Source organism: Pithys albifrons, chromosome 16 (genome assembly GCF_047495875.1).
Source record: "Pithys albifrons albifrons isolate INPA30051 chromosome 16, PitAlb_v1, whole genome shotgun sequence".
NCBI classification, from domain to species: Eukaryota; Metazoa; Chordata; class Aves; order Passeriformes; family Thamnophilidae; genus Pithys; species Pithys albifrons.
Genome location: NC_092473.1, coordinates 9,446,896 through 9,474,485, shown reverse-complemented (window position 1 = coordinate 9,474,485; position 27,590 = coordinate 9,446,896). Strand labels below are relative to the sequence as shown.

General features: G+C 38.9%; 2 protein-coding genes across 2 annotated transcripts in view; one reads left to right on the top strand and one right to left on the bottom strand.

Annotated features, from left to right (window-relative positions):
• Positions 1–1,061: 1,061 nt before the first annotated feature.
• On the bottom strand, positions 1,062–5,596 carry LDAF1 (lipid droplet assembly factor 1). Its single transcript, XM_071571416.1, has 5 exons — positions 5,512–5,596; positions 4,516–4,652; positions 3,489–3,657; positions 2,971–3,109; positions 1,062–1,902 (listed from the first exon to the last, which is right to left on the bottom strand). The coding sequence occupies exons 2-5, from the start codon at positions 4,585–4,587 to the stop codon at positions 1,812–1,814; spliced, it is 471 nt and encodes a 156-aa protein (XP_071427517.1). The 5' UTR covers positions 4,588–4,652; positions 5,512–5,596; the 3' UTR covers positions 1,062–1,811.
• Positions 5,597–8,506: 2,910 nt separating this feature from the next.
• The window catches only part of DNAH3 (dynein axonemal heavy chain 3), a 54,487-nt gene continuing 35,403 nt past the window's right edge, over positions 8,507–27,590 (top strand). Inside the window, 24 exon segments of the mRNA XM_071570880.1 lie at positions 8,507–8,564; positions 9,492–9,590; positions 10,394–10,619; positions 12,106–12,154; positions 12,629–12,809; positions 13,340–13,529; positions 14,002–14,197; positions 15,114–15,239; positions 15,929–16,124; positions 16,734–16,913; positions 17,286–17,422; positions 17,577–17,682; positions 18,252–18,430; positions 19,136–19,320; positions 20,627–20,750; positions 21,285–21,438; positions 22,851–22,995; positions 23,275–23,486; positions 23,811–23,902; positions 24,318–24,432; positions 24,988–25,104; positions 25,287–25,466; positions 26,189–26,325; positions 27,002–27,203. Of these exon segments, the coding sequence (XP_071426981.1) occupies positions 8,532–8,564; positions 9,492–9,590; positions 10,394–10,619; positions 12,106–12,154; positions 12,629–12,809; positions 13,340–13,529; positions 14,002–14,197; positions 15,114–15,239; positions 15,929–16,124; positions 16,734–16,913; positions 17,286–17,422; positions 17,577–17,682; positions 18,252–18,430; positions 19,136–19,320; positions 20,627–20,750; positions 21,285–21,438; positions 22,851–22,995; positions 23,275–23,486; positions 23,811–23,902; positions 24,318–24,432; positions 24,988–25,104; positions 25,287–25,466; positions 26,189–26,325; positions 27,002–27,203 (3,561 nt within the window). The 5' untranslated portion in view covers positions 8,507–8,531.

Here is a 27,590-nt window from a genome sequence, read left to right as displayed (position 1 = left end):
GAGAAAAAGGGGACTTGGCAGCATGTCCCCAGTCTCCCTTGCTTAAGGGTTCCTTAGCTCTACTGCAGAGTTTAATAATTCAAAGAAAACAATCTATGCCCTCATTTGAGGGACTTGCTGCCTCCAGTAAAAACACCTCTATATGCTGACCTAATTTTTTCCTTAGCATATCTCCATGGAAAACCACAGTAATGCAGTGATGGCACAGCACAGAAAGCAGCCCTGATTAAAAAGGCACAATGAGAAGCCTTGAAATGGCAGACTGATAAACAAGTAAAGGTCAGGGCAGCAGAAGCAAAACTATTCCATGTTCACCTGCTGGTAACTGAGAATTCACAGCTTTAGCTCCTGGTAAATGCTGATGATGGAGTGAATTATATAATGACAAATTAATTTAAAGTGCAGAAGGAAATGGTTCATGTAGGGTCAGACACTGAGGAGGAATAAATTAACTTGCTTTAGCATCTGCTGACTTAATATTAAGTAATGCCTGTTCCCTCCAACAGATGATGAGGGTATAAGGGAAATTTATACCTGTGTATCAACATCTGACTGTGGTATAAAGGCTTTGAGTGGTGTTGAGAGATGTTTAAAGGCTTTACTGCTTTGTCTTTGGAGGCACCTCCCAAAAAGCCACTGCAGGCAGCCTTACCTTAGGGCTGGGTGGCTTTGTAACTTTTGCTGGATTAAGGTGCCAGTAAAACAAAGGACTCCAGGAAATCTAAAGATTATTTTACTCCACTGCTGAAGTGTGGGGCCAGCTTACCCTAATGGCTGAAAATATTACCATTAATACTGTGTGCAACACATTTCAGCTCAGACTTGGCTTCTAAGTTGGAGTCGAACAGCATGTTGGTTCATGAAAAGCTACATAAACCACTCAGATCTTGGACTTCTGCATCTCCTTTACAGGTATGAGAAGGGGAGTAATGTCCAGTTTGTGACTCAGCAATGCTGGTCAGCCAAAATACTTTAATCAAGGAGAAATGTGGCCTTCCTTGAAGCAAATGTAGGAAAGTTATTTTTACTGTAGAATAAACAGCATAACAAGAGAACATGGATAAATGAACAGCATTTTATTAAACTAATATAGTTAGATACTTAATGCTTGAAAATAACAGTATTTGCAAAATGAAAAAAACTTTAAATAACATACAGGAAGTTACAACTCAGAAGAAAACCAGCTAATTTAAATACCTAAACAAATATAAAAAATGCCCCATGTGAGTATACCCTTGATATGATGAGGCAATGAGAAACAAGAAAAATATCCCTTTGGAATAATGCAACATCTAAAGGTAAATAGAAGCTTAGACCCTGCAACATATGACAAAACCCAATTTTCCTTGTGTAATAAATATAAAGCATTAGCTTGTACTATTTTAACAAAGGTTGTTAAGGCTTGCAAATACTTTTCCACATTCAAAACATGTTTCTGGTGTTCATCAAAATGACCCCTGCTGCATACAAATTTCTTGAGCCTATGTCCAGAACTCCAGTAACTGAGAAGTCAAATACCTACCCTTTCTTTCACCCCAATGCCACTGACTTAACAGTAGCAGTTATTATTACAACCCTTTACCAAACTCTGTGGAACATTCCATCATGCACATTACACTTACTATTGCAATGCACTGCTGCTCAATGGTTACTCCTACCTCCATTTTACAGTGACTCTGTAAGATGTATATTGGTTCTTTTTGTTCCCAGAAGGGGTAGACAAAGATTGAATGCTCACCAAGTAAACAGTTACATAATAAAGGTCAGAATTGTACACGTAAGTGCCTGTGGAGAAGTGGGGAGAAACCCACTTATTCGCTCTTTACATTATTGGCAGACACATCCAAGCCAGGCTTCTTCTGTGGTAAACTTCCATTAACATCTTGCTTCTTTATCTCATCCCTGCATATATGAAAGAAGAATGGATTTACAGTCTGTTCTTCTCTAAGATTATTGTATTTTATCTTTTTGCTTAAGAAAGCTGAGTAATGCAAGATGTAAACCAGTCTGAGACTCCTGGAACAGCAGCTACTGGTCTACCAGGGCTTCTCCCAAAAGACACAGGAACATAAAAATAGCAGGTGTTATCTGTTTTAAGATCAGTGCTGTAAGTCAATATGACAGGCTTGGTTGTGCATTTGGATATGCTCTGTAAACTGGAAGTCTTCTGGAACTGGTGGGCACAGTTATGGACCTGGCAGCAAGCACTGGAGCAGCTGTGAGCAGTGTGGTTTTGTCACACTGGCTCCACCGGAGCTTTGCTGAAGGGGTAAACTGAGAAAGTTTAGGAGGGAGCAGCTGTTTCTTGCTCTTGCCTCTGCTTAAGTATTACAGTGATTCCCGAGTAGGTATTCCAGGAGGCCAGAGGTGACACTCCAGCACAACCTGCTCGTGCCTCCTCCTGCTCCCATCCAGGTGCAGGCAGAAGCATGACTGAAACGGGTTCCAAGCCCAGAGTCATGGGAGGCATGACTGGCAAGCTGCACAGGTGCAGTATCCTGAAAAACTTGTTTCTATTTTGCCTATGCTGTCCCTTTAAGTACCACTCTGCCTATCCCAAATCTACAACTAATTTTGGTCCATTACTTTATAAATGTAGATAAGCAGTGTAGAAAGAGCTGCAAAAAGTCCATCCTCAAACTAAAATTCAATTTGACAGTGTGTTTTAATGACATTTAAAGCAACAAATGGTAATGAGACAAAGTTGTATTTTATTGCATGAGGATGAGTTATCACATGTACATTTAAAGACCACTGACCTTTCCCAAAAAGGAAAAAGGGCATGTAATAACTCTTACTAAAATATACATTGGTGACCAGGTATCTGTATACTGCATATTAAGTCAAGATTCAAAGCATTCAAGAAACATTGTTAAACTAAGCAGCTCCCTTGGAATAGTGAAGCAATCACTGCAATAGTACAGTTGCAGAGTTTGAAATACAAGCGTAGATCAGGACATCAGTACTCACCTTGAAGCACACCAGTAGTTGACTAGAGTTGAAAGTGAAACGTAAGAAACACTCAGGACTCCAGAAACTCCCAGGGAAAGTGCCCCAAGGCCACACAGCACACAAAGGAGGGTTATGCCACCAATGGCTATTACAACACCTAGTAAAACAAAATCAGTCTCTTACTTGGATAAGTTTATGTACAAGTAAATTAGAAGAGCTGACATTCTGCCACAACACCAATCTAGGAAAACAATCTTCCTTAATCATCTGGCTGGCTTTTATAAAAGCCAGTCATGGTCAAGATAACTGGTTTAGGCTGGCTGAGACTAGAAAGTAAAATAGGATTTCCCCTGTATAGACTACACTTAATCAGATTACTGTTCTTGTATTAATAGTTTTGCTACTGCTGAGACCTGGGGATTACACACAGAAATCCTCAATTGCTTGGACTTAAAATTCCAGATGGAAGAAGAAAAGGAAAAGGTAATATGCTTTAAAAGGCATCAGGTAAGTACATACATGCATGGACATCGTACCTTCCATGACTATCACACCAATGCAGGCCATCACAGTTGTTGTAACAACAAAAATCAGGAAAAATGCAACAGGAATAGCAGACACTGCAATAAACATCAGGAGTGACAAGGCAATAAAAGGATGGTCATCTAAATATTGGCCAACACGAGAATTCATAAATGCGACAACCTGTGGATGAAAGAAGGTTTCAGGTTTTATCTCCTGTCAGAGGTAACTTTCACAGATCACAGGCACTGTAGTGAACTGCAGAGAGAATCTTTTTTGTGAGTCTGCCCTTGAATAGAGGGCAGCTGTTGTTTATTCTAAAAGCATGGGAACTTGCTGAAAATTTAGATAAATTCATAGCAAATATAACTGTAGCAACAACAGACACGTTCTCTTGGACTTCTCAGTTCCATTGTTGAATAAACCAAAAACCTAAACCTACAAAACCCCCAATTAATCTGAAAACATGTAAAAAACCAAATCACAGTTTAGCTGCAGATTTCAGTGAAATCTCTGCAACTATTATTTTGATCTAAAAAATGGTATTTTTTAAGAAAAAAAAAACCTGTAACATAAAAAATTTATTTTTATCCACGGCTTAGTAATATCTGCAACCAGTTCGTTTATTGAATCTAAGTACAGTGCAGGCATGTCTGTGTCACAAAGTTGTTAAGAATTTAATTATTATGTTATTAGTAAAAAACCCTTTTTACAGAGACAGTCATAGCTATACACTGGAATTTTATTGTAGTAGTTTCCCATTCCTTAAGGAAATATGTACTGTAGCTTTAGTTCTTTTTATAGCAGCACAACTAAACTGCCACTGTCCTATCTCCAATGATTATGCTGCTAAACTACAAAAACATAGCACAGGCTTCCCTTTTCTTGATTGCTGAAGGTGTGGGAGGACAGGCTTTCTCACAGCCCTCTCAGTGTTCCTTTTGAAAAAGAAAGTGTGGTTCAATAAATTTGGGGTGTGACATCCCAACAGTCATTAAAGGAGTAACTTAAGAAATACATAAAATTATATTCCAGACCCACATTTGCATTGCTGTGGATGATTTGCACCACGGAGTGCCATTGCCTCTGAAGTTCCTGCATTTCTTTGGACATGCTAGAATCCTCAGCCACGACCTCTTCTTCAGAACAACCAGTTCTCACCCAGCCATCCAATTTTCCTTAAAATTAAGGTACAATTAGTAACGGGTTCATACAGATGCTTTTCAATAATGAAACATTTCTTTTGCATGAAAGACAGAATGTAGATTTCAGATGTTGATGTACTTTTACTAAAGCACAGCTAATCTGAAGGGCTTGCCCCTGCAAGCTTTTCCAAAATGCCCAAGGCCAAGTATCAAGGCACAGGTGACTCTCACCTTCTTTCTTCACAGCATTAACCATGTGTTTCACTGTAAGGATACCGACCTACCTGTAACAAGCCTGGTTCTAACTATTGCACGGACAATATGTTGCTAATACTAGTAACACTGGTTTCTGTGTGTATCCCTGTGCTCAGGACTTAACACACACCCTGCACAGCTTTAAACTGCGGATAAAGCCAAAAGGTGCCTGTTTAAATGCCCCTTAGCTCAGCATCCTCCCGACCCCCACCGTGTGACTGCAAGGAGAGGTTAACACAGCATTTCCCAGTTTGCAAACACGAGCTCCGTGTCCTGTGGCTGCAGTGTGGCCCTGGCCGTGACTTACACGGCGCTTTCACCCCCAGCGCTGGGCCGGGCCGGGCTGTGCTGTGCTGTGCTGTGCTGTGCTGTGCTGTGCTGTGCTGTCCTGTGCTGTCCTGTGCTGTGCTGAGCTGGGCCGGGCCGGGCTGAGCCATGCTGGGCCGGGCTGTGCGGAGCCGCCCGCGGGGCGCGCCCGAGCCCCAGGCGTTACCCGAGCCCCGCGGCCCGCACGCGTTAATTAATCCCCCCCGTTAATCACCGGTGCAGCCACGCCGGCAGCGCCCGGGCCCACGGCGGTCCCACCCCGAGGTGAGCCGGGGCTGCTCCGCGCCCCGGGACTTGCCGACCCTCTCACCTGCGGCCGTGCCCGCCGGGCCGCGGTCCCGCTCGCTACCGGGCCTGCCGGGCCCAGCGAGCCGCCAATGCTGCTCCTCCCCGCGGGGCCGGCCCGGCCCGGCCCGCCCGGCGCGACGCGGGGAGAGCGGGGCGGGGCCGGGGCGGCTCCACGGGGGGCGGGATAGCAGTGAGGGTACTGTGGGGCTGGCACTGAGGGCACTGAGGGGGTGGTACTGATGGCTCTGCGGGGCCCTTTCACGTCCCTCCTGCCATCCTGCCCCTCGCCCCGGCCCTGCCTCAGCCGCTCGGGTCCGGGCACCCTCAAGGATTTTGTGCTGTCAGGACATGCAGCTTCGAGCTTTTTGGAAGGGAGGGCACCTGCGGTGGCCGTGCCGCGCTGGGTGGGCTCGACCCTGGGGCACAGGGTGTTGGGCACCGTGGCTCAGAGTGCCGGGGATCGCTCAGTGTGTGTTCATAACCCCGGGATTGCTCCCTGTGTGTCCATAGCCCAGGGATCGCCCCCCGTGTGTCCATAATCCCACCACCCCCAGGCCGGGGGGTGCTGCCATCAGGGTGAGGGGCAGCGAAGGCGTTTTCCAGTGAGTTGTGACTGCAGTCAGGCCATGAGGAGCAATAGAAAGGCAGCTGTGAAACATACCCGGGCAAAACCATCTTCCCCTGTCCTGTTCCCACACGTTTCCACCCTGCCCTGAGGCCTCCACAGGTGTTTTGGTGGCCACGTGGCAAACCTGTCTGGGGAGATAGGCCCTGTGAGGAATAATTACTTATTAAAAATTCGGCTCTTTTCCAGACTCACCATGATGGTGTTTACAAGGACATGTGTGGCTTCAGTGAATTCCCAGCTTTTGCTACATAGAAATGTTTATGCCATAAATTACAATAAGTAAAATATTCATGTTTCTCATGACTGCTTTAATCATTCTTTTTGATTGCTGCCACCTAAGAGAGTATTGAGAGGATTTGTGTAGACACAAAAAGTAAGATTTGATATTAGTGCAAATTTGGACTGTGGGCTCTAAAAGTCCAGCACAAGATACCTGAAAGAAGAGTATGGTAAGGGCAAGTGTATTTTATTTGAGCTCTTAAAGTGTTTACCTCTCACATTGTTAAAGTGCATAGTGTATTGATATTCCTAGTACACTAGTGTATATAATAATAAATTTGAATTTGTTGATTTTGTATTTTTTTTTAAGTGAGCATAGGGAAAAACTAACTGGCAGAATTATAGTGTGACATAATCCAGTGATAATGGCACCATAAAGTTTAATGGCTCCACTGAGTTGAAAGTATATTGAAGATTTTACATTTCTGGCTGTTTTCAAACATGCAATAGCTGTAGTTTTGAAGATAGTCTTGTACATCTTAGTATCTTATTTTTCTGCTATGCATAATTGTGTCTTCTGTTAATTCATATGTAATCTCTTTCTGTATAAAATAATTGATTTTAATGTTTCTTAAACAGCATTAGTAATTTATTGAACTTCAAAGGGCATGTATGTATGAGCATCTGAGTTGATGTGCTCAGAGGAACAGTAGTTGCCCTGGCTGCTGCTTAACTGAGCTTGTCTTCATGCCAGTGTCAGCTCCAATTAGCAGGAAAATACTTGTGTTACAAACCAGCACTGAAATATTTGGAGAGTTAGGCACACATTAGCCAAGCAATTACCAGCATCAGCAGTGCTGGTTCTGTACCCCACACTGCTGCCTGTGTTTAAAGAGCAGCCTCCTTTTTGGTAGGAATGTTCACGTCTGGCCAGGCAGGAACAATATTCCATTTGTAGCTGGTATTACATCAAGATATACGGAAAACTGTGATGTTAACCCAGGGATGTCAGCCATTCTCACAGTTTACAGAAAACTGGAGCAGAGACAGCATCCAAAGGCAGTGGGAAAGGGTACAAGGCCTCTCCTATTTGTGGAGAAATGTGATGGAGGACTCTTTCAGGACATAGTGATGACTGTAAGTGGAAGGAAAATGCATACAAGCTGACTTAGAGGAATTGGAAGGATCCCACCTGCTGTCTTTGGATCTTCAGGGAGTTTAATTCTGAATGGTGGAAAAGTGGTGGAGATGTTTGCATTCAAGATTTTGAATCTTTAATATATATTTTTTCTAATTATTTTAAAGAAAATTTGGGTTTATATTGCCTTTACTACTGTGAGAACTCCCTTGCTCTGTGCAGTATTTTCATGCAAAAATCAGAATATCTCAGGTATCTTACAGCTATATTTTTATTAGCTTTCAGAGGTAAAAGGAGTCTGTGCAGTTCCTCACTGATTCCACAACTGAATCTCCCTGACCACAGCTTGGCACAACACTGTGCTGGTAGGGGCTGTTTCCTCTCTGGTGGGGAAGGAGGGGGAGGAGGGAATTCCTGTCTCCAAGCACCAGCTATGCTGTAACTGGGGCAACAAAGCTGAGGAGTGAGAGACATAGTGTCACAGAAGTTCACCAAGCTGGGACAGACAGAGAGACTGGTAACCTGCAGGTAGTACCTGCTCTGACCCTGCTGCCTTGTGCATCCTGTGGATGTGTAAGGCATGCTGGGCATCTCTCTCTTTTCCCATTCCTTCTGACATGCTTATTTCTCATGGCAGTTAATATGTGGCTCTGTCTGCTGTAAATCACAGCTGGGGGCCCAGAGCCCCTGGGACATAAGAAGAGAACAGACAGTGGGAAGGAAACTGGTTTGGGAGAAAGTGGAAAGAGCAGAGTGCAAAAAAAAAAAATCTAGCTTGAAGGACATCTGGAGAGAGTTTGGAAGATTATGGTGAAAAGTGACCTTGAGAAGAAGGGAGAGAAAAAGAGAGCATGGAGGTTTGGAGGGAGGGAAAGGTTGCTGTTGTTAGAAGGGAAAGGGAGAGCTGGGATTTTTCCTCTTCCTGCCAGCTGGGATAGAAGCTGATGAACACCTTGTGTAGTACCTGAAATGAGTCTCTCATTCTTTTCCAGTGCATATGACAACAAAGATGTCTCTGAAGGACTGAAAAATTCTAAGCACGAAAGACCAAAGCAAAATGAAGCCAACACAGAGCCTGAGGCTCCTGAGTGTAAGTCCTTCCTGCAGTGACTGTGAAAGATGGGTAACTTTTTCAGAACTTCAGATGAAATTGGCCTTTACTGGTGGTTAGTGGTTTGACATTGGAAGAACTCTAATTAGAAGTCACTTGTCGAATATTCTTTAGACCTAATCCTTTATAATGTACTTCTTATTAAGGATTCCTTTGCTCAAATATGTAGCCGTTTGAAAGGTAAGTTGGCATAGAAGTCAAGAGTTTCCTTAGAATGAACAATGGCTTTTTTAATAACTGTTGTACCTTTAAGGATGAATAACTCACCTAATAAACTGCATAGTTTATTTGTTTTTAAAGTACCCTAAGGCCCCATTGTTTAGTCATTAATCAGGAGCAATTCATGCTGTCTTTAATGAATTATGTCTAGCAGTGATAATGTCTTGATTTCTGCATGTGTGTGTGTGTGCATGCACACTGGGGAATACCAAGGAGGTAAATCAAATCAGTCCTTTCTCAAATTTCATTTCTAACTGGGCTCTAATTGGATATTGAGGAGGGCACAATTTTGTCTGCAGGAAAACTAGGTGCCAGCAGCTTAGTTTTTCAGTGATATATCAGAAAGCAATAACCCATGTGCTAAAAATGTGTTAAAATTATGTAAAAAAAGATTATATGTTATTCAAACATAATTGTATTAGGTAATAATTTTCTCTTTCATGGTGATTTAACTCACTCATAATCAGATACCACAAACTTCCACCTCCTTTTTCTGGTAGTGTCACTGTGTATTCAGAAATTTGTTCCTCATGAATCTCCTAAACAAATCTGATTTAGGAAACTCAGAGCAGACTGTGGGTGAGGCTTTTCAATAAAAATTGAACACAGCTGTTCTTCCTTCATTAATCTCTTTTGAAACAGTTATTTCATAAAATATCTTTGAAGTTGGTTTTCATTTCTGTCTAGGCACAAAGCAATTCTATGAGTCATGGAGAACAGTTCTCAGACTTACCATCCCCACCTTCTTCTGCTTCTGCTTCAGCTACACCTGCAAACTTGCATGAGGTATGTGCCCTCTGTCCTGGTCAGCGTTTCCATTACATTCCATTCCTCAAATTCCCATTCTTTGTGATGTGGTTCAGTGGGCATGGTGATTCTCAGGCAAAGGTTAGACTTGATGACCTTGGAGATGTTTTCCAGCCTTAGTGATTCTGTGGTTCCAAGTACATTCGTGATTCTGTCTCATGTACTTTTTCTCTCTGAGGATATCCTGAAATACAGCTCTTGATCCCATGGCCCTTGTGCTTGTGAGCTCTCATTAAAGCTGAGACATCAGGACTGATGACAGGTCAATCAGTAGATACCAAATCACCTGAGAAAACATGGAATGAACAGACAGAAGAAATCCTGTACAGATGGGAGAGAGAAAGATGAAAGCTGAATTTATTAACTTGTGCTATTGTGCAGCTATTGCAAGGGTTGTGTTAAAAGCAGACAGGTCATTAACAAAGGCTGGAGGAATAGGAATTTTCTAATTTTAAGTAAGAGTAAGAAGAAGAAGAAAAGCAGTAAGATGGAGATGTGGCACAGTGGAGAGTACTAGATAACACACTAATGTCTACTCTTATTTATAAAAAAGACCTTCAGTATGCAAAAAAAAGCAGGAGTACTAATGAAGTGTTGTGTAAAATTATCCTTATACATGTACAGAACATGGTGATTGAAAAATAGATTGGTGATCAAATGTCTCTGCCTGACCTGTGTATTTGCTTTTTATGCTAATTGATATTTAATCCCATTCTAGCTCTAAGAAGGCTTTTTAAATTACTGTATTGTGTTAAACTTCTGCTGTTTTTTTCCAATTTCAGCTTGTCCTTAAGAAAAGCTCCTATCCTCCTTTGATGCAGCAGGCATCATGGACTTTGGCAGCTCCCTTCAAAGAGCAGAATCACTACCGAAGCCCAAGTGACTCCATAGCCAATAACTACACTCCTACTGCACGGGACTTAAAAATGAAAAACATGCACAAAGTAAAGTCTTCTTCAATGACAGACTTATCAAAGGCTTCGGGAGGGCAGAGGACACCCTCACCACGTATCCATATTTCGGTGTCTTCATAAGTTCAGCCTTGCTTGTTATTAATTTTAGTCTTTATCTGTTAGATCATCGTCCCTGGAAAAATCCCTTATCCCTAATAATTGTTTATAAGCTTATCACCTCAGAGTCAGTACAGGCAAATTTCCCAGTGCATGTAAAACTGTAATAAACGAAAGACCATTTTCTGATTAACTGGTTAAGTTCATCCCTCCAGATATTCATATCTAATTACCTGGAGGGAATTGTTTGCAAAGCAGTAAATTAACAAACTGCAAGTTAGCTTTTGTTATTGCTCGAAGTAGATGTTATTACCAACGGGAAAATAGAAAAAAATTCAATATGCATCCTTAATATACTCATACTTTTGAGTCTTGCCTACCAAACAAGATAGGAGACAGGCATTAAAATTATATGTGAGGATAAAATCCAAGAAGTAATACACTATTTCTTTTAAACCATGTAATTGATGTATTTGTTAGCAAACTGCATACATGGGTAAATTCTACATTATGAGATATTTTATGCTGTTGAATCAACACAACATGTGATATAAAGCAAATAAGGTTAAGTTGTAATACTTTTGCTACCTAAGGTTACCAACATTTTACAAGAGCAAGTTGTTTAGGCTTTAAGTATATTACCAGTTGAAGATATCAATTTAACTCCATAGCCTGAAAACTCCAAAGTGACCAAGTTATTAATGAGCTTTATTTCTTGATTATCTAGTGAAATGTCCTCTATATTTAAGGACCAGCTATTCAGAAACTGTAGTTTTCTATATCCTATCATTCTGTCTTTGAATATGCTCATCCTGCATTGTTGCTTTGCTTCCCTGATGTTTCTTTAACTTCCCTGGGATAGATGAGACGGTAACTTCAATATCTGCTAAGTCCCCTTGTGTGCTACTTTAGAAGGCTTTGGTTTTATTCATTGGGTCTCTTTAGCAACTTTTTAAATCATGCATCTGATTCTTCTGCTCCAGGTACTTCATTGGTACATGAGTGGGATGTGGGAACCAGTTCCTGGTATTTGGAAAGGCATGATGTGTTGATTTGGTTACAAGACCTGTTTATCTGTGCTCTGAAAAGCATATGGTAATAGTTTGCAATTCTCAGATTTTTCATGTGCTGTACATTTGGTGGAACCATGCATCTTATAGATGTGCTTTTATATTCAAAATAGAAAGTTCCAGTGCAGAAAATGTAGTTTGTGGAGAGAGGTAAGTAAGCACTGAAGTCTTAAGCATGAGCTGAACACTTTTCTGAAGCTAATTTATAGTCTCAGAATCACCAAGATTATTTAACACATGATTTTGATGTCCTGCTAAATGCTAAGTTAGACCTAAATACTTCTTTGTGACATTGTAGTTCTCTGTTATTTCATTATCTGATTAATTATCTTAGTTCTGTTTTTAACCAATCTGACCTCATGTCTTATTTGAAAAATATATTTCTATATGGTTTTTCTTAACTGATATTTAAAGCTCCCAGGAAAAAGCTGAAACATACACAAAGACGATGGAATTCTGACAGGTAATGTACTGTAATGTTATAAAGATACAGATTATTACAATCAGTCTACTTTGGGGTTGTGATTTAATATTTCTTTTTACTTGGTTGCTCTGTTAAGCATCCAAGCATGAAATGTTCAGTCTGTACAAAAAAATGTCTGTGCATCAAAATTGACTTTTGTGTCATAAGATTTCAGTAAGATAATCACTTGAAAATCTTAAGCAACACAAATACCTGTGCTAGTAGGTTTGATACAATTGACTATGAAATACTGCCTTAAGGATGCTGGGCAGTTGTAAGGTTTACATGGTAGTATTCATTATGTTAAAGTTGTATATTATACAAATTTAATGAGTTTTTTTTAATTGAGTAATTGAAATACTTCCACAGGTCATACTTGTCCTCAGTGTAGTGCAGGGGTTTATTTAAGGCTTGTCACTTGTCCATGTCCATTATTGCTTCTTTATTCACTAAACTTGTATTTTTTTTCCAAAGTACTTTGTTAAGCACTTTGAATCTCATTTCACTGAGTGCACCTGCTCATGTGCCAGACCTGCATGTCCTAAATTATACAGACAACCACCCACTGACCCCAGAAGAACAATTTGCTGTCATGGATTTACACGAGAAGGAGACAAGTAAGCGAGAAAAGCCACCTTCAAGCAATGATATAGAGGTACTTAAAAAAATTTCTTTTTAAGATAGAGTAGCAGCAGGCAGTAATATCTGCAATTTATCTGTAAACTGTTTACTAAAAAGTACTTGAGAAAAGGAGGCAGTGCATGAGGTTTAGAAGCTGTAAATATTCAATATAGCCAACTGCTGTCAAATATTGGCAACTCCTTTCTCAGTTTTTCCTAGCTACCCTGATTTTTGTTCTAAAGGGTTTTTAGGTTGAAATATTTCCCAAATTCTTAGTTTCTCATGTTGTTTAATAGTACTTTTTCTTTAGTAATTTAATATGCTGCACTCAGTTCTAGTGGTACATATACTTACATCAAAACAGGTGAGTGTATTGAAAAGATGTCAGGCACTGTCAATGCTTTAAAAAGAACCAAGAATTGGATAGCCAAAATCCATTACATTCCAACACTTCTCAGTTACAGAAAGCGTTCAAGTGATAGAAAAGCTAAAAATACTTTGCACTATTTTATTATCTGTCAGAAAATTCATACAATAAGCATAATATTTTTAACATTTTTTTAGCGGTACTGTTACTACATATATAATGGAGTACAGGAAGACATGGTGACACCTCAGGATAAGGAAGTGATGAATGAAATTTTAAGCCATGTTCCAACTCACATTCTTGCTAGCCCAGACCTGGAGAAATTACTTGCAAAGTTAAAAGAAGAGATTAAGGCAGACTATTATATCGGCCTCATGAAAGCAATTGGTAAGACTCAAAATCTCTGAGCAGTTCCAAGTATGTAGACATTGATTGCACTTTGAAAGCAAGTCTTCACTCTAATCTTAGTATCCATGGAGAATTCCTTGGGGTCAGTAGAACTGCAATAGATATCTGTGAGAAAATAATCTGTGAAGATGCTAAATAACATTCCAGTTGATCATGCTATGTAACATTCCAGTTTCAACAAATATCTCTTTAGTTCAAAACTGTACACAACAGCAGCTGGAGAGACAGAATGAAAACTTGTTTGTCCTGCCTCCTATTTTTAAAATCAAGGGCAATTCTCACTTCATTTTTGTGCTGTAGTTTACCCCAAAAACATACAAGTAACATTATGACAATGTTAGTTTTAAATGTGCAGAATTCTGCCGCGTCCTGAACTGTGAAGACAGAGTGGATTTGAATGCAGGTTTTGACCATCCTGCAGTGTCACCATGACATGTATGATTTGTTGCAGTCGATTACGTCCTGATGGATCCAGCTGAGAGGGAGAGACTGCATATCCAAAGTACCCCACGGCCTTTCCCCCGGAGAGTTGTCTGTGCACCAGTCCCATGGCACAGCTCCTATGGAGAAATGAAAATTTGGAATGAAAGGAATCTATTCGTAGTGAATTCATTGATGCTAACTTTGCAAGAGCTCTGGATTTCTCAGTAAGATGTCTTGTTCACAGGATCTTAATGAAATTGAGGATGTTTTTATGTAATGGCTTGGTTAGAGAGTGTATTTACATAAGCTGCAAAGGTCCTGGAGGAGCTACTAGAAAGAGTGGCAAAATATGCCTGTTTTCTACATAATTCTTTTTTTCTGAGCGTCTGGGAATTTCAGCATAAAATGTTTGTTTCCTGCAGCCTCTGAATACAAGCATGAATATATTTTACATGTCCACAGTGAAGAATAGAAAATGCTGTGGAAAGATCATCCTCCCTTGTTAAAAGATGTAATCCTTATATTAAGATTCAATGCTCAAGTAAATGGTGATTTGGAATTCTCATCCTGATTGCTGAAATTAACAAAATAAACTCTTAAACTTGGTTATCTTTTGAATGTCTGTAGTTGGAATTTGCTCTGGGGACATTTGAAAATTGAGATCTGTTATCTTAGGAAGTTAAATGTGGTAGTTAGTAATCCTGAGAGCTGGATTAGCAGTTAAGAAACATTTTCAGGGATTTAAGATCTTGTGTGTTAGAGGCTGTGATATATACACTGCAGAGTCACCAGGAGAGGCACTTATTAATATGGAATAGAAGCAGTAGGTGTCATTCTGTATGTTCTTTAATGACTGGATACACTAATGAATCTAGGAAAATACCAAGACAATTTCAGCAAAAAATTCAGAGTTTTAAATTCAGCAAGTCCAAATTAGATTTATGAAGCCTTTTGTGTTTGTTGATCACAACAACTCCATTAAAAATGCATTTGTTGGACAGCTTAACAATGGGGTAATATTTATCAATGACATTATGTTTTTAGTGTTTATAAATACACAAGACCTTCCTGACTGTATTTCGTGGGTGACTTTTTTAAACAGTGATCCATAAAAGTCTGTTCTTTGTTTTACTTGTGTAGGTTCAGCCACCTGAGGTTTATTCGCACTGCAGAAGTGCTCTGTGGACACCTGCCACTGTTGCCTGACCAGTTTGAGGAGATCACTCAAAGACACTGCCTGGAAGCTCGAGAGATCCTTCAGAACAAGTCAGTGCCAACCGCAGTGGCTGTAAATAGAGTATTTTAGGGTCTGATTTACATGAAGGCCCCTTTTTAAAGCAGATCTTAAACTGAGATGGCACTAGTCCCACTCACAAGGCTGCCAAAACAAAGGGGTAAATGGCAGAGAGGAATAAACATCTGTCTGCTGACAGAGCCATTGGAACTGCAAGAGTGCTTGTACAAGAGCCAATGGTAATAAACTATGAGTAAAGGTAGACTGGAAATCAGAACATTTCTAACCATGAGAGGAGTAAAGTTTAAATCTGTAAAAATGGTGACACAAACCCTTTGTTTTTACTTCTGAAATTGAGCAATTTATGATATTATGCGACTCATGACAGGAGGTGTCTGCATTCTGCCACCTGGGGTCTCTTCCAAACTCATTTCCCATTTAATACTAGTAGCTGATTTTTGTCACTAGTATTTCATCTATTACTGTTAATTTAAACTCATAGTAGTGGCCCATTATACCAAGAATCCTTAGCTGTAAAACTCAGGTTTCCCCTAAGTCCTAGTAGGCACAGTTTTGTTTCATATCTAGGTAACAATTCTCTTCCAGCCCTTTGAATCTTACTCATTCTTTGGGTAATTTTTGATCTTAGATTTCATTGCAAGGACCAAAATAAGACTTAAAAAGCTTCTAAAAACTTTGTCTCCATATTATTTCATTGTAGGTGGATCCCAGCCTGTGCATCTGTTTTCATTGATCAGAAAAACAAATGGCTTCATTTTGCTCCTGTAACAGACTCTGATTCCTCCCAGCGAGTTGAAAGCTATTTTAGTTCCGTGGCAGCTCTAATGTCACTACAGTTACGTGAGATGGTTGTTAACTCCTTGGAAGATCTTCTTGAATTTTTTATGATCCACAAGGTACGTGCTGTGAGGTGTATCTATATGTGGCAGATTAAATACTGCATCACACTTAATGCAATATACTGTCAGACCTTGGTTGTTCCTGATGGTTGGGATTTTAAATTTTTTTAGTTCTGTCTTGTGGGTTGGTTTGGATGGGTGTTTTGTTTTGTTGGGGTTTTTTTGTTGTGTTTGTTTTAAATTATTGTAGCATCTACAAGGGTAGTTATGGATTAGGACTCTACTGTTGTAAAGGCAGTTTGGGGATAGGGCAGTTCTTACAAACCATACAAGGCAGTTAAAACCCCCCCAGGATTCCAGATTTTATTTCTGATAGGTATTATGGTTTTTTCTTTTTAAAATTTTAGTTCTGTAATTTAAGTGCTTTACTACTATTACTTAAGGGGAAATCAAGGCAATTAGTCTTAATCCCAGCTTTTATAGATTCATTTAGGGGTCAGCTCCTTCAGATCTTGTTCAGAGCATCAGATTTGGAATAAAAATCAGGGAAGACAATCCCACTGGTGCTGCACAGTTCAGATATTTGGGGGCATTTGAATATTTTTAAAAGTATTATTCTTGTAGCTCATTTCTTTGTTATGTAAAATTTTCCTTCTTTACCCTAAGGATGGAAATGATTTTACAGAACCATATCGAGAAATACAGTTCTTTATACCTCAGATACTGAGAGTCAAACTGTGTGTGAAGGAACCCGATATTGTCTTTGAGCCACCTTTGGAAGCATGTTGGGATTTAATCAGTCATTCCTTCAAGGAGGTCCTGCGCAGTGCTGAGGAACTTCCAAAGGTACTGGATAAGTTATAGCTCCATGCAAAATACAATATTAATAAAAAGTATCTATAATACAGCAATGAAGCTGAAAACTGACAAATAGAAGATGAAGATGAGGATTGTGTATCACAAACTGTGAACTTTTGGGGTTATAGAAGATACTTTTCAGATTCAAGTTATATTAAAGCATTGGTTTGATTTTTGTATAGTTTTCACAAGCAAATTCTGTGTATAACCAAGTGTTAATTATGGATCAGAGCCTTTTGACATTTCAGTGTTTGTACCAAATAATACATTTTTTTTTGAAGTGGTGGGTGAATGGGTAATAGAATACCTTATTTCCACTATTCTGTTTATTATTACAGTATTTACAATTATTCCCTTTAGGTAGAAAGACTTCTATTTCCAAAATTACAAAGAGATGATCTCACTCTCAGTACAGTCAAACCAGAGGAATCACTGTTTTCAGAGTATATAAAAAAACTTGAAAAGATCTTTGAGAGCAACATACTTGGCCTACAGAAGTAAGTTCTGACTGATAACTCCATTACCCTTCCAAACCCTTGGTTTCATAACACTGACATTTGACAAAAATAGGCAGTTTAAGTGTCTTTGTTTCTTTTTATAGAAAAACTTCACATTGGAATCTTATGTTTGTTTTTATGATCTGTGTTCAAGGTATTTAAACGTGTATAAGAAATACAGCAATCTCTTGAACAACAAAGCACAGCAGGAGGTCACAGATTTCTGGAAAAAAGGTCCTTCTTTAGAAGCTTTAACTGAGGTAATATGTCACAGTCCACTGCAACATGTTCATACAGCAGCTACCACATCACACTGGACTTCCTAATATATTGCCTAAGGAACAAATCACTTGCTTTATCCTCAGGAATGCTGGGTAATACTCAATTTACATAGCCCCTTAGTGCAGGGCTGCTGTGCAAATGGAGGAGGAGGTTTCTTTATGACCATCTTCTATGAGTTCTGTTGTGTTTTCTCAGCAGAAGTGCAGTGGAAGTCTGCCCAGAGTATTGACCAGTCTGCATCTTGCTTGTCTTTTGAATGTCTTGTCCTCAGTCAGCCCTGTCTGCTTTTATCTCTGCATTCTTGAGTCAGCATATGGGTAAATCTTTAGGTATCCTGTGGTCTTCCCTACTATGGCATATTACTGTGCAAAGCTTTCAGCCCCAGCATCTGTGGGTAGGAGCAAAGCTCTGGAAAGATAAAAAATAGTTTTTCTTCTTGTGTTTGGAATATATTGCCCATTTGTTGGTTGGAAACTCTTAGTTGTTTAGCATTTTTCATCTATAGACTTTTAGGACAAATAACAGATGTATTATTTTCCATTTGTAGAAGATTGACAGCTTAACAAAACTGAAAGCAGAGATTGCTTCTATGAATGTCACTGTTCCTCTGGCCATGTTCTGTCTGGATGCTCTACAGCTGAATGAGGAACTCTGCAATCGGACCCAAAATCTGAAAGACACATTAATTGAATATGAAGTGGTGGAAAACAGAGAGTTGAATATGAGGTACCTGTTGTTTGCTTACATGGTTCTCACTGTCTGCCTGGACTGATGCTCTCTATCTATGGATGAGATTACTCATCTGTTGGGTTTTCCAGTGCTGAACAGACATGTGCAAAGATACTACAGTGGGTATTTAAAATTAACAGGAATAGAAATAATTGACAATAAACGTGTAAATTAGTGTGTGTGGAAAGTAACTTCCTGGCACAGCTGGTGAGGGAGCCAGCTGGGGGGATGCTTTGCAGACAGAGAAGGACATTGTGGGTGGTGGGGTGATTGGAGGCTGTCTTTGGCATAGTGATCACAAAATGATAGAGGTTTTGGCTCTTGGAGAATTAAGGAATGGGATCAGCAGGACTGCTGCCTTGGACTACTGGAGGGCATTTTGGCCTGTTTAGGACACTGGTAGGTGAAGTCCTATGGGAGTCAGTCCTGAAGAAGAGCAAAAGAGTCCAGGAGGGCTGGATGTGCTTTAAGAAGAAAATCCTAAAGATGCAGGAGCAGCCCATCCTCGTATGCCAGGAGATGGACCAGGGGGAAGAAGGTCAGCCTGGCTGAACAGGGAGCTTTGGCTGGAACTTATGGAAAGAAAGAGTTTAATTTATGAAGAAATTTAATATTTTTGTTCCAAAGACAAAATGAATTTACAAGACCTTGCATCTCTTTTCACTTACAATCCCAGTGATGTCTGGTTTCTTTTTGTTGTAGAATTTGTGACGAATTCAGCTTAATTGCAAAGAGATTGCATGAAGTGCCTCAGAACACTGAAGAGCTTGTGGAACAGGATGCATTCTTAAAGAAATCCAGTGAAGTTACTGTGGTTAGACTGAAAAAGGATCTCGTGAAAGCAGCACGCAGACTGCAAGTCCTCATGGACTATGCTGATCTCTCTCGTATGTCTCGACTACAGAATATAAAATTGTCATATGAAAATTTTATATATAGATAATGGGCTCTGCTTGCCCAAATGTTGCATCTTCTAGAATGCTAATGGGATGTTCTAAAAGAGACAGAAAGGAAATGAAAATAATTAAATAGAGGCCAAAATTTACCAGTGCTGCAAGGACTGGTAGAGAAATGGCACACAGCACAGACAGGGCTTTTTAATGTGTTTTAGAGAGTGTTTTAGGTATTATCAGAATAATGTCATGTAATCTGGCCAAATGATGTCACACTTTTAAGTTATCAAGTAAAAATTCTTCAGAGAAAAGTCATCTAAAAAGCCATGTGCCTGAAGGCTCTATGACAACATGTGGGAAGTGTGAGAACCTGCATGTCTGCAGTTGAGGATTAGATCAGAGCAGGCCTTTTGTTGTTTGGCTGTGATGGTTTGCTGCTCTTGGGTAATATACTCCAACACTGAAAAAACATCTGTAGAAGTTGCTTTTAGTTTGCATTTTTATTCAGAGCAAAACTGTGCCATTCACAGATGCTGCCTGTTATTTGCTGAACTTAAAGAGGAAGAGCATTTCTATAAATGCACACCTGTTTCACTGGCAGGGGGATCCCTTCTCCTTAAGCAGAATATACCCTTGGGTCAGACAGCCATAGAAATAACCAGACCATGCCATTTTTATTAGACTTTATTTGTGATAAAAATCAGGATGTCTGTGGAAGCCAGGACATTTTTGTTTTCCATTGGGACTGGAGTGTTTGTAATTACAGTATTTCATAATTACACATTCTTTGTATCTGGGTTTATAAGCATATGTCCTGCATTAGTTGTAATGATCTAAGTGCACTGAGCAAACAGACAAATAGGAAGGTGGAGTTGTCTGCTCATTGTAGTTGTTATGCTCTAGCTTTTGTGAATATAATCTGGCATTTATACATTGTGGGCTAGAAATGGCTTAGACTTTTATCCATCTGATGAAGGTATAATACATATTTAGTTCGCAGTGGTCTGTCTCTGTGTGTGGTTGAATGGAGTTTATATTCTGGAATATCTGTTCTTACTAATTGTCTCTGCCTAAGGTATTCTTTAGAGAATTTCACATTCTTAACTTGGTTTTACAGTTTTGCTATTAATCTAACTTGTTTTAGGGAACAGTTTTCTTTGCAGTGAAGATAATCCAGCCACCAGTTTCTTAGATTACTCCTAAACATGGTTTTGGCTATTTTGTTTATTTGTAGGCATTCTGTTCTATAATAACCTTTCTCTTGGATCATTGGTTAAAAGGTATTTTCATATTTTTTTAGATGATGATATAAATCTGAATAGCTCAGTTTTCCATTGGCCTGATCAGATTAAGAAAATATTTGAAAGCACTAAAGACCTGATGAGTAAATGGAGGGATAATGTAGAGACAACATTGCTTGAAAGGTATGGTGTTAAGTCATTTTTTTCTTCACTATGTGTTTTTAAAGAAAAGAAAAATCTCATTATCAGTAGAAGGGAGAGAATGTCAAAGAAGGAAAACTTAGAAGAAACCTAGTTTACAGTATTATGGAGATTTCAGGAAAATACTATTGGTGAGGGTGGATTAGAATATTCCTGTGCTTAAATAGATCTGAAAGGAGGAATGGAGGACTGGTCTGGAATATTCATAATTTTATGTTGCCATATTGGTTAGTACAGCATTACACATAGTTTTGTTGCATTGTTCTCACTCTTCCTTTATTTCCTTCAGGTAGTAAAGGTAGCAAAGGTAAATAAAGTAAATCAACTGTGAGGTTTGAAAGTGAGCCTTGAATTCTTACCCTGTGAACTGCATAGTATTGATGTCACTGATTAATGGGTTTTACTGGCATCTGTGTTCACACAGGTTTCATTTGACAATGCTTGTTAAAATTAATAAAATAATTGAAACTTGAAAAGAAGGAAGCCATCATATTCCCTTAACTATCTCTACCTCAGGTGTTCTGAGTTTCAGAAAACTCTTGAAGTTTATAATAAAGAAATAGACACCTACAAAAAGAGGGATGTCATGACCGTCGAAGAAATGAAGAACAGTGCAGTGTATTTTGAGGAGTTAAATAAGAATCTAGAAAATGCACTAATGGAATTTGAGGTTAGTGTTTATTAGTCAAATGTGGAGTGTGTTGCAATGTGCTGTATGAGCAAAAGTTTGGTTCCTGCCCTTGATTTTTTTCCAGAGTTCTGGCCATATGTTGTCAAAATAGCTTTAAAATTTCCAAATTTGCAAAAGTGTGGCAAATATCTCATTCCTGTATGCTGAGTTGTCCCAACTACTGAGTCGTAGAGCACACTTTTAGGAGAAAAAAATTAAGGAGTTTTTAAAATTGAAATATTGAATTTCAGTATAATAACAAGATGCTACCCCCAACTCTGGCAGTTGGCAGAGGCAGAATGTTGGGGAGGTGGCATTTTCCCTGAGCCATGGGCTGTGCACTGGAACTGTGTTTTCAGTCTCTCTGCTTGTTCTCCAGTTAAACCCAAATGTTTTCCAAAATGGAAAATGGAACCAATTAAATGAGCTTAGAACTTAGACAGATTTCTAGTCCCACATAATACTATTAATCTGATTTAAAGGCATCTAGTATATTTAATCACTGTGAGTTAACAGCACTAATAAGCTGTTAGAGGTAGATCAGAACAAGTAATTAAGTGTAAGTTTCTTAATACATGAGCACAATGAGAGGTGTATCCACACAATGTAAGTGGCATGACAATTAGCTCAGTGAATACATGAATTTAAATATTGGACGGTGGATCTTTATATTTCTTTATATTTTTCTGCCTGCATCTCACATTGAATGATGACCTTATGGAAGGCCTTTTGGCATCATGAAAGCACAGACTTGGGACTCAATCTGAATTCAGTGTCTGCATTTCAGACAGCATTTCTCTGGGCTTTACCTCCCACCTGTAAAATGAAAAAGGCAATACTTTTTTTTAAAATCTAAATGTTTGGACATTGATTTATACTGTAAAATCTTTTGGATAAAGACAATATCTTACCATGAATAAGCACAGCAATTAATACCTGTTTTGGTTGGAACTCCCAGATGTTTCTATAAAAAAAACAAACCCAAAACCAATCACAAGTTTAAAAAAAAATCCTGTAAGCCTCTCTGACTGAAAAGCTTATACCCAGATTTCAAAGTGGATTGGAAACTTGTGAGCCTTGGTTTCACTGTGGTGCATCATCTTATACTGAAATGGATATAGATTTCAAAAATTGTTTCAGTTGTAAAGGATACCAACAAATGCCTGGTTAGCAGATAGACTGGATGATCTTAGAATTGTTTAGGCTGGAAAAGACCTTTATGATTCTTTGAAATAACCAGGGGAATTTTCAAGAACAATTACTTCATATACTTAAAATCCACAGTCCTGTATCTAGAGATCTGTCTGGCTTTAAGACATGTAAAATAGTTGTATTTAATATTACCCATTTAAAAGTTTAAACAACAGTAGGGATTTTTTATGGAAATAATACACTTTTTTTCCCCCTCAAAGGCTATTACTAGAGAAGAAGATTTACTTGGGCTGGAGAAGAGTCAATTTCCTCTATTGCAAAGTATAATTGCAAAGAAAGAGCCCTTTGAGCAACTTTGGGTAACAGCCTATAATTTCTATACCAAATCCGAGGAATGGATGAATGGTGAGGCTTTGGGATTCATTTGATGAAACATGTTATTTTCAGTGAGTTAAGTTGAAGCTGAAAGGGTTGATTAGTCCTGAGACAATAATTTTGAAGAAATGAATGCTCTTAAGCAGTGTGAGACAGTTACTGACTCGGTTTTGCATGAAGATAATTTTTTGTAACACAATTTGGTTTTCAGTTAAAGGAGGATGATTATAGATAGCTGTAACTAAATGACCCTAGAAATCCCTTTGTGCTGATGTGCCTGCTGTGCTTTTTTCATACTGTTGTGTTCAGGAACTCTTCAGCAGTTCAGTGCTGATGAAATTAATGAAGAAATTGGAAATATGTGGAGGATTATTTACAAGCTCTGTAAGAGTTTCCCAGACATGCCTGGGCCCAGACGCTTGGCAGAATCGATGAAATATAAACTTGATAAATTTAAACAGCATCTCCCTGTCCTGGTAATTGTCTGCAATCGTGGAATGAAGGAGAGACATTGGGAGAAGGTACTTTAAACTCTACTTTAACCATGGGAGAATTCTGCCACAGCAACTGGCAGTTCAATATGCTGCTTCCCCTAGGCCATAGTGTGAAATCCAGAACAGTTCTGCATTTCACCAGAAGATGATCTTTTGTTTTGTCATATGATAGATCCAGTTTTGAAATTTGTAATGCTACAGGCAGGAACTTCTTTGAATTAATATTTCATGGTGGAAAAGCAAATTAGGGAGTTGCACTAATACTTCTTTAGCCTTTATTGATTGCTGTTTGAGAAGTCTTTTGCAAAAATGGATTTTGATAATAGATTTCATTTTTACTTTTTTTTCCAGATTAGTGAAATTGTAGGATGTGAGATCAAACCTGATGAAAATACTACTCTTAGAAACATATTGGAATTTGGGCTCTCAAAATATATTGAACAGTAAGAAGCTTACTCTAGTCTCATTTTTAAGACACTGTTTCATAGGTCAGATACCAAATGTTGGTTCTTTTGGGGTTTTAGGTCAGAATGTGCTGTAAAATCAGCTGTACTTTGTCAAGCTATGAACTATGAGTTGTTCCTGTAGCACAGAGATTAAAATCCAGAGTTGTATTCCTAAACCACTTAATTTGCACATTCAGAATTTTCTCTCTGTATTTGTCTTCCAATTAATATCAGTATCTCTAACTTGATGAATCTGAAAGTGTAAAAATATTCCTTGAAGTAAAATTCTATGATACTATTAACAAATTATTATTAGAAGTAATCTGATGCACAACTCTACCTACAACTGCTTTATTTTGCTCTTCAGTTGTGTTATAAAAACATTTCAAAGATATATTTCATTTCAATTTAGACTGGAACCTGTTGGAGCAGCTGCAAGTAAGGAGTATTCCTTACAGAAATCAATAGAGAAGATGCAGTCAGAGTGGGTCAATGTGCAGTTTGTTTTGGTGAAGTACAGGGATACTGTAAGTAAACACCAAATCAAAATATATAACTGAAGGGAATTACTTTGATTCTGAATGAAAACTGAGAACTCTTAGATGGAGGTTATTGCTGATTCATTGTAACACGATGGAAAATTACATCCATACCCCAGAGCTGGGCAAATGTCTCCATTGTTAAATATTCCTTTTATTTGGGCCTTAGTATCTGGAAAGCCTGTGATCTCACATAGTCATCCTACAAATCTGTTAGCTCCAGAACTTCTCCATTGTTGTATGGAAAGCTGGACAGTAGTGGAATTTTAACTTGCCCTGAAGAAACAAGAATCACAGTGCAAAAAATCCAGTCAGAAGGCACTGGCTTCCTGTTCACAAAACAGTCTGTCTCTGCACCTTTGAAATTGAGATGTACAGAGATTCCATTTGATATCTTCACACTTTTGCAGGCTTTCTCAATTCCTTGCTGCTTCAACCCTCATAGAGAAGGGAAACTCAGACAGGAAGCTGAATGAGTGTGAGTCTGAAGTGGTGAAATGAAGTGACTGCCTTTTGCCTTAACAAAATGTGATGTATTTGCAGGACACCAACATCCTGTCGTCAGTGGATGACATCCAGCTTTTGCTGGATGATCACATTGTTAAGACTCAGACAGTATGTGGCTCTCCCTTCATCAAACCAATAGAAGCTGAATGCTTGGTAAGAAAAAGCCAGTTTGACTGAGCTTGCATGTCTCATGATATGCTTTCCCTGAGTGCTTTAAGATATTTTGACATGATAAGGTGTTACAGAGTTTTTAACTGTTTCTGAGAACACTCATTCGTATTTCTTGATTTATTCTTGATGTAATTTTGCTTAACTATTAAATATTTTCATTACAGGCTTGGAAAGATAAGCTGTGTTTAATGCAAGATATTCTAGATAGCTGGCTAAAATGTCAGGCAACATGGTTGTATTTAGAACCAATTTTTAGCTCAGAAGACATTATAGCTCAAATGCCTGAGGAGGGCAGAAAGTTTGGGATTGTGGATTCATACTGGAAAACCATTATGGCAGAAGTGGTAAGTGCTTACATTTCATACCTTTTTATGCGCATCTGGTAAGATGATTATTAATATCCTGTACATATATTGGGTTTTTTCTGCAGTTAGTTAGATAAGATAATGAGGATAGTAAGTACAATTTGATATCCTGTTCAATTCCTTTTAAATTAGAAGTTGGGTAAGAGGACAGACACTTAATGGTGGTGTGGGCTGAAATGTGTGTCAAAATTGCTGGGAGTGTGGGATTGTGTGGGAAAGGTGTTGAAATAGCCAGTGTAACTAAATAGGAGTTGGGACCTGCCCAACAGCTCAGACTGTGAATGATGAAGCCTGTTCTGAAATAGGACTCTCTGAAGAGGACTGTTGTCAGAAAGAAAAAATGCAACCTAGATAGCAAGAGCAGTGAATAATTGTCATGTACTGTGGCTCTGTTTGACAGAACTTATTTGTGATGGGAAAATAATGTAACAAGTTCAAGGCACAGAAGCAAGTTCCAAAGATTTTAGTTCCTGATATTTCCTTCCTTACTGTGTCTGTAAATTTCAAGTTGGTAAAACTGACAGACTGAAAAGTGAAATTATCAAATAAAGCATAGGTATTTTGTAACATGAAAGCACACTGCAGAGAAGAATATTTAGCTTTTTAGCCTCCTGCAATGTATGTGATTGATTATAACAATTTGAACATACAAACTTATTGCAATGTTTAGCAATTTGTGCTGTGTGTTTGTTTCTACAAAGGTGAAAGACACAAAGGTACTTGTAGCAACTGAACAACCCAAGATGTTAGACAGACTTCAGGAAGCAAATATTCTCTTAGAAGACATTCAAAAGGGGTTGAATACTTACTTGGAGTCAAAAAGATTATTTTTCCCAAGGTAAGTTAATTAAGCAGGCCTAAGTTAGAAACAAGAAGCCATAAGCTCTTTCAAACCATTTCTACTGAACTGAAAAGTCTCATTTTATAACCACATGTGGGATACAGTCATATGCAACAGAAGATGAAAACCTGTTCTTATCTCCAGACATAACTCATTTGCCTCAGCTCCAGTTATGAAATGGCAGGGATGGGCTGGGGTGGGGAGGCAAAATCTGTCTAGCACAGTGTAAACTCATGATTGGGAAGGCATTATTTTCTACAGGGTGTTTTAGAAGGAACTTGCTGCCTTCCCATGGCTGATGTGCAATTATGGCCCTGCCCTGCTCTCTTTAGTTAGAGATGTGTGATATGTGGGAGTGGTAAATGCTCATGAGGAGCAGGACTCAGTGTTTTTGCAGGGTGCTCATTGACTGCATCTGCTCTCTCCTGTGTGAGTTGTTTAAGAACCCTTATTTCTTCCTCTGCATAAAAGGGTGGTCACACTGAAATTCTGTGAAAACAGATGTAATGAGTTTTATAATGTTAGAAATTGCTTAAGGAAAGCAATTTGAGATAATAATTTCCTCTCTGATAGAGTGTCTTAAGCAGCAATAAAACCAATTCCATCTATCTTGCATGAATAGATTATTAATGACAATTTTCATGATTGGAAAGTAATTGTATTTTTCTGGCAGATTCTTTTTCCTCTCTAACGATGAGCTGCTTGAAATACTGTCTGAAACAAAGGATCCCCTTCGAGTACAACCACATTTAAAGAAGTGTTTTGAAGGAATTGCTAAACTGGAGTTCACAGAAGATCTGGAGATTGTAGGCATGATCAGTTCAGAGAAAGAAATGGTTCCTTTCATAGATAAAATCTATCCTGTGAAAGCAAATGTAAGGGTTTTTTTATTTTACTATATGAAATTAGATTAAGACTTTACCTAAAGTACACATTTTTGAGGGAATTAGGTTTAAACCATTTAGGTATAAAAACATCATGAAAGTTGTTTAGGAAGTGAGAATGCAAACTGGTATTCTAGCATAAAAAGGGCTTCCTACAAGAAGGAGTAAGACATAGCAATTTTGCAGTAAATTCCTCTAGGCACTTCTCTGCAGCTTTATGCACCTACTACTTTTAAGATGTAGATGGATGGATAAGAGACACACACACAGACATACACAGATATAAAAACCCAGGCTCTCTCCCCGTGTGTGTATGTAACATTTCATAGCATGGCTGAAACAGAAATGTGGGAAATGATGAATGGTTGACAGGGAAGA

Excerpts from the sequence above, each read along its gene's own strand:
- LDAF1 (XM_071571416.1), bottom strand. The coding sequence starts at position 4,587 with ATGTCCAAAGAAATGCAGGAACTTCAGAGGCAATGGCACTCCGTGGTG. Across the intron at positions 3,658-4,515 it reads TCATCCACAGCAATGCAAAT|GTTGTCGCATTTATGAATTC; the intron begins GTGGGTCTGGAA and ends TTTCATCCACAG. Across the intron at positions 1,903-2,970 it reads AACTACTGGTGTGCTTCAAG|GGATGAGATAAAGAAGCAAG; the intron begins GTGAGTACTGAT and ends TCATATATGCAG.